Here is a 7,393-nt window from a genome sequence, read left to right as displayed (position 1 = left end):
GGCACCCAGAAGCAGAGCTGCCTGGATGATCAGCAGCTATTCCTAGATGCTTGACTCCTGTCAAGATTAGAAGAACCATGCAACTGAAGTTAGCTCAAATGTCAAACCCACAGAACCAGGAGATAAATAAATGTTTTCTGGTAAGTTTGAGTTCATTTATATTTTAGCCAAAGTTACCATACACATGAAAGAGTGAGGCCAAGGTGGTTGATCTTAAGAGAAAGAGCTTAGCATAGCACACACTTACTTTGACTGTTGGTAAGAATATGCAGGTGCATGTTCATTGGATGTGTCCACTGCTATCTGTTGTTGCTGACCACTGGTGTCCTGGGATGAAGGTGCAACTGTCTGGGGAGAGGTATCAGTAACAACACCCTAAGGAGGCAAATGAAAACACAAAATCCTTACTTGTTTAAGCAGAGGGTCCTCTTCCAGGTGGGCAATTAAAAAACACTCTTTTATTTGGCTTGAATAGAGATACTCTCAGCTACATAAACTCACAGTAAGTGCTTAAAGGACAACCGTAGAGCATGTTTGGGTAAAAGCTAAGAAATTCATGCTAATGTGACAACATGAAGTCTTGCCATAAGAAGTCCTTAGAGTAGTCAAGTGGTTAGAAACCATTTTGCCCATACTTGAAACTTTTCAGCCAGAGTAGCATGCAGCCACTCTAAATAGCAATTTATTAATCACAACACTAATTCAGAATTCCTATGAAAACTTGTATGTTCAAGTATTTCCTAGGATATTTCACTGTACCATATCTATGTATTTGGCCAAACAATAGACTCTGACTTTAATAAAAGTCTACTTGAAAGTTTGAAAATTTTTTAAAAGGATGCTACTGAGTAGGTTTTCTTTTCAGCAATTTGATTTGTTTTCTAAGATGTGAACTGGAATTCATTTAGAAGTTTCAGAAAACAAACAAAAAAACCCTTGTTCTTAATTTTGGTTTGCTCTTCCTTCACCCTTGCTAGTTTGTGTTTCTCACAGATGCCAGCAAGAATGGGTTGTTGGAATTGCCAATGACTGGGGACATACATTTGTTTTCAAGAGAGGTGTAGGTAGCTTTATTTCACTGTTAGTAGCCCCGTGGAGGGCACTGTCTTGAATACATTCTCCTGGTTTTCCTTATGGTTTTGGATATCTGCAGTGACATCTGGTTTCAAATGTTCTTGGTCAATTCTCTGTCAGTGACTAAAGTTCCCTAAAATTCTTCTTTAGTATCTGGAAATTATCCCTATTTTAATTCATTCTTTTCTTTCTTAATGTATTGTTTGGTGTTATGTGTTTTTCTGAACCTCCTACCAGTGTTTACTTAGGTAGACACTGGTGAATGAAGGATGAAAAAGTGTCTTAACATAGAAAGTGAATTAGTGCTTTTCTTTATAAATAAAAATTCTTGACAGTATGTATATTTTCCGCAGTGAAAGACTTGTTCTTAATCCTGGAATTTGACTGTAAGTAGATTATTACCAATAAGGTACACTATCAAGTGGGTTTCATAGTCATCAAAATGCACAAATTTTGTAGATAACCATGTGTGTTTGGTGTCAAGATAGAAAAATGCAAATGTGTGGCAAAGATTTACATTTAAGGTGCCTATAAAGTTGACATTCTATTTTTTTTTTACGATTTTTAAACTTTTTTAAATTTTTTTTTTTTTTTTTTCAGTTTTTGGCTGGGGCCAGGTTTGAACCCACCACCTCCAGTATATAGGGCTGGCGCCCTACTCCTTTGAGCTACAGGCACCACCCAGAAGTTGAGATTCTTAACTTTCTCATACCATTGGTGCTTTCTTAACAGCTAAGTGTAGCAAAGAATATATAATGTAATCACATAATCTGGAAATCTGAAAAACCAATTAAAATTTGTTTCACAGAACACATTTTTTTTGGGGGGGGGCTATAGGCCTGGAAGACATACAAGACTTAAAAATTAAACCTTCTTGGAACAGTATCCTGTTAAACTTATAGGTTTCCCAAATCTTGATATGAAGAAACACTTGTCACAACTCAATACCAAATAAACTAACTTTTTAAAAAGATCCAATTTAGTCTGTAAAGGTCTCCCTTCCTTTCCATAGCTCTAGAGGCTGAGTGGTGCCTCTACACTAGCTGCTCTCCATAATACGGATCAATACAGATGAGTCCCCATGGATGAGAAGGAATGCATAGTGATCAAATTGTGCATGTGCATCAAGTGTGGGGAATAAAGAGCAACAAAAAATAATCACTGGAACCTGGGTGAGGCATCCACATCTCAGTGTTTCACTTCCATCTGTATAGCTCCCTACCTTCTCCTTTTCTATGTAGTTTTATGGCTTGTCCAGTATAAAGATGTGTAGAGGGTATGAATTTAGCCCAGTGGAAAGAGAGGGAAAAAATGGCAAGACTTCCATTAAGAACAAGATGACATCATCATTCATCACATGCACAACAGTGTTACGACAACTTCTTTCTTATCTACAGGAAGGCTCAAACCTGTCATTCACCAGAGCAGTGGTTTTTAACTTTTGGTGCATATTAGAATCACTGGAGATCCATTAAAAAATCCTCATATCCAGTCCATATTACAGATAAATATTGATCAGAATATTTAAGGCTAAGACCAAGGAAACAATATTTTTTAAAGTTTCTGAAATAATTTCCATGTGCACAGAAGTTTGAAGATCAGTGCACTAGCCCAACTTTCCAATTTTAACATGCGTCTGGATCACTGAGTGATCATCTTAACTGTAAATTCAGATGCAGCAAGTCTGGGGTATCTGAGAGTCTGTATTTCTAACAAGCTCTCAGAGGCTCCCAATGATGCTGGTCCAGGAATCACTCTTTCAGAGACAAGGCACTGGAAAAACAACTTAGTCAAACAACTACAAACTTTTCTTCTTCCCTGTGTGTAAGTATTTGTAGTTAACTTTTGATGGTGTAGTGATTTGGTCTCTGCTCTTTTCTCTAAATATGAAAATGACATCTGCCTTGTACCTCTGTAGCAGATTAGTTCATTTCATGTGCCAAGCAAAGCAGACATGTTTTGGAGTACACTTTCGTATACTGAGCTTACAATTTCAAATTATAGAGAAGAACAAAAATTATAAATGAGTATTCCTTGGGTTACTGAAAGACCAAAGTATATGTGACTGAGATTTATTTCCTATTACCCAGGAGTGTCCATCCTGTGGCCAAAGGGTTGCGCGCTGATTTTTTTTAATTGAAAAGTAAATTTATTTCAGGTTAATGTGAAGGTAAAAAAACTAGGTCCAAATATTTGATTTTGTTATGTAGAATCCCTCTTGTGGTTACATCACACACTCAAAAGGTGTGCCAAACACCCTCACACCGTGCTAATTCAGTGAGAGCACCCCGACAGCCTCCCCTCCTCTATTACCCATTCCCCCAACTTGAATTGAAACAAGTTTTCTCCTATGTGGGCATGTACTAGATCATCTAGTGGCCTCATGTTAGTGTTGAGTACATTGGATACTTGCTTTTCCATTCTTGTGATACTTTACTAAGAAAAATGTTTCAACTCCATCCAGGTTAACACAAGGGATGTGAAGTCACCATCTTTTTATGGCTGAATAGTCTTCCATGGTATGTATATATAATTTGCTAATCCATTCCTGAGTTGATGGGCATTTAGGTTGTTTCCATGTTTTGGCAATTGTAATTTGAGCTGTGATAAACAATCTAGTACAAATATCCTTATGATAAAATGATTTTTTTTTCTGCTGGGTAGATGCCTTGTACTAGGATTGTGGGGTTAAATGGGAGAAGAAATTTGAGTTCTAGATTCTCCATACTTCTTTCCAAAAAGGCTGCATTGGTTTGCAGTCCTACCAACAGTGTAAAAGTGTTCCTGTCACTCCACATCCAGACTAGCTTCTGTAGCTTTGGGTACATGCTGATTTTGTGAAGACTCTTTTTTTAGCTTATCTATGGTGTTGGATATCATGAAAAGTGGACACAAACCTTTCTTTTCTGCTAATCAGCTTTCATTAGTGTTTGTGTATTTAACATCTGCCCCAAGATGACTCCTACCTTTCCAATGTGAAGCAGAGTAAAAAAAGGTTGAATGCCCTTCTCTAACCTTTTCTATGAGATGGGGATAGACTTACTTCAATAGAAACAGCTGTCGGAGGCACAGGCGTGTACTGGGGAATGTAGGTCCCTTGCATAGGAGCAGCAGCAGTCATATACTAGAGGGAATCAAAGAAAAATGCACGTGAACTTTGAGTTGCAACCTCAAGTAATATTAAACACCACATCAGACTGCTTTCAATGAACAGTCCGTGGTCAGTGCATAATTAGTCAAAGTCTATTTTGACCAAAAATAAGGCAGTTCCTAAGAGCATCACATGATCTTTGCTTACTGATCAGTACCAACAGCAGCCCCACCTCTACAGTTTTCAGTAAGAGTTAACTCACCCCTGTTCTCTCACTTTGTCTTTTTAAGTGTTCTGTATAAGTCATAAACATTTCACACTTCACAACGAAACACAAAGTCCCTGAGGGTGAGATGATGTCTGTTTTTCTCCATTTCAATTCTAGTACCCATAACATAGTAGGCTCACAACAAGCATTTGTTGAATGAATGAATCATCATATTAATTGTTAGTAATAATTTATTTCAAATTTTAAAAAGTAGAGAAATTTGTAGAGAAATTTTTATGTAGCCCATTCATTATTGGCAAATGTCATTTTGTCATCTTGACACTTAAAACACAAGAAATAGAGGACTACAGATAATGTTGAACTTTTTCTTTCTTTCTCCTATTCCATTCTCATACTACCCTTAATACTTCCTTTCTGATCCCTTTAATCCTCCAAATGTTCCACATCAGAATGAACAATAAAATAGCCAAATCATTTTTCTAAGCTGTGGTATTCAATAAAGTGTCTATGAGAGATAACGTGTATGTTTCCAGTGAAAACAAGGGAAGCCTAGTAATATATAAGCTTGCCTACATAAGTGTATAAACTATTACCCACATTCTTAATACATACATTATGCCTGCAAATGCAAAATGTGACTCTTTGAGAATTGAAATTTGTATAGAATCATCTATGTTTCCGAGTTTCTAAACTTGACCAATATCACAAAGCCCAAATCATCTAATGAAAACAAGTCTTCACAATTCATAAAGGTTATAGGAGTGATTTTTATAAAAACAATCAAAAGTTTGTGATATTTTGTTCTTCGGAATTTGCTGAGATCAAATACTAAGTGCGTGTATCAATATAGAAAATCTAAATTACTCTGTATTGTGTACCTTAGTACTTTCAATATTCAAGAGGCAGGATGATTCCAAATCAAGGAAAATGTCTCAGTGGAGACTAGCCCATTAGAGATTGTTGTTCATAATTACCTGATTCATGGATAAATATAGTAATAAATCCACTTTGGAATAAATGATTTGCGATCCTAAACTAAACATTGGTTTACTCTATTTGCTAAAAATAGAGACAGTCTTAATAGAACAACCCTAAATCAAACCAACCGAACTGTTGTCTACGATACATTTGTTGCTGCTAACAATACAGCATTATTCATATCTATATTAAAAACTACCTTATAATTTGGACCATGAGCAATTGTTTGAAAGGCCTGGTGCTATTCGTCATTTAGCTTTATTGTTCAAAATTATCAGAGATTTCTGTACTCTATTCTCTGTGCTCTCACATGTATCACTCTTCTATTAAAATTGTCCAGACTATCATCTTTTTAAAGGCCTTGGCCAAGTTTTACTTGTCTCTGCATCCTCTAATATACAAAGTAGTGCCTGGTACCCAGTAAGTAATTGTTTAATGACTGAATGAAAGGCTATAAGAAGAAAGTCTACAATTTCCAATTAAAAATCTTGTATGTCTCTTGGCCACTGATCATTCTGAGCTCATTATAGAGGTTGATTTTATCTCCCCTCATGATGTGTTTGTATAACCTTTAAACAAATACCTTAGCCAACTCTACTCATCATTGTCCTCATGCTCAGATAAATACTCAGATATTACATTGCTATCAAAGTCTCCAATGAATATAGACCTCTGGAGTCACATTTCAGGATTATCGTTTCATATCTAGATCCTTATGGCTCGCATACATCTGCCCTGTTAACAAAACTGTTCTAGAGAGTGTGCTATAGATAACAGTTCCCCGGCTATTTCAGACAGGTGATTTATCACTGTTATCTAGGGTCTAAATATCTTTTAATTTAGTATTCCCTACATTGTATTCTTTGGAACACTGGAGCTATACTGAGAGAAAAGCTTTCTCTCAGCATTGAGCAATGCTGCATAATATATCCTTTTCTTGATATTGAAATGTTGTGAAAAAAAAAAAAACACTGAGAAAACATGTTTTACAGAAGCCTATTTAAAGGCAATTAAACCAATATTTCTAAAACTTTTTTTTTTGGTAGCACCTATTAATTTTGGTTAAAACTAGTACTCTGAGGAATAGATTTTGGAAAATATTTCTTTCATTGAATCTGAAAACTCTAGCTGATTTGTAGCAAGTGTTAAAATGTACATATTTTTAAACAACTATTAATTTTAGCTAAGTATAGAATTGATATCGGTGTAGCCATTATTCTACCCTTTGGTCATGGTTTTCCAAGATTTACCATATACTAATTTACTATACACGAATCCCTCACCTATTTAGGTATTTTTTGTTCTCGAGATAGTAATGCTCAACTTTGCAACTGGGCCTAATAAGTTAGTATTGTGGATTTTGCATAACATGATGTTACGGGCACTCATCTGCAAGATTCTTCTCTGATTCATCCTCATTCTGCTATCTGCATCTCTAAGGAGACAATCTGTCATTAGGAACAAAACCTGTGCCATACAAATAGCAATGTTTACTAGTTCACATGAGAATCCACTTTAATTATTTACATCTCCCTCAGCAAATTAAAAACTTTCCAGGTAGTACGCTTAATAAGAAGCATTTTATGTAATTCTTGCATAAGTTTCAAGTGCCTCTGAATTATTCAAATCTACATCTGTGTTTTATTTTAGTAAAATGAATAAGTATGTCTTCACTCCTCCTACAGTATTGAATAAAGTTATAAACATGACTCAAACTGAACTGCTTCTGGAGCAATTCATATTTGTCTTTTTGGAACAATACTGTGAATCTGGCAGTGTGATTCACCCACTTTACAGATGGAGAAACTCTGGCCTAAATACAATGGGAATAAATCACAGTTCTGACCTAAGGTTCAGCACATTTTTAGTCTACTTCATTAATTATCTTTAAAGGCAAGTAAATAAGGCACCAAGATCTTCTTACTGATCATTACCATGTAATATAGATGTTAAATTATTTTAGTGGCCTTTATTAATTGAATTTTTAATTAAGAAATATACATGGTGGACATAAAGTTCGT

The 7,393-nt window shown here is 35.6% G+C and overlaps 1 protein-coding gene across 1 annotated transcript in view; it reads right to left on the bottom strand.

The window, feature by feature from the left end:
- Positions 1–141: 141 nt before the first annotated feature.
- RBMS3 (RNA binding motif single stranded interacting protein 3) overlaps positions 142–7,393 on the bottom strand; it is a 570,468-nt gene continuing 563,216 nt past the window's right edge. The window contains exons 11-12 of the mRNA XM_023512729.1: positions 4,118–4,198; positions 142–375 (exon numbers count right to left, since the gene is read on the bottom strand). Coding sequence (XP_023368497.1) covers positions 244–375; positions 4,118–4,198 — 213 coding nt within the window. The 3' untranslated portion in view covers positions 142–243. The remainder of the gene's footprint in view (positions 376–4,117; positions 4,199–7,393) is intronic.

Source organism: Otolemur garnettii, unplaced genomic scaffold (assembly GCF_000181295.1).
Source record: "Otolemur garnettii isolate 467f Iridium unplaced genomic scaffold, OtoGar3 scaffold00002, whole genome shotgun sequence".
Classification (NCBI taxonomy): Eukaryota; Metazoa; Chordata; class Mammalia; order Primates; family Galagidae; genus Otolemur; species Otolemur garnettii.
Note: the sequence above shows the minus strand (reverse complement) of the source record. Positions and strands in the feature narration are given on the sequence as shown.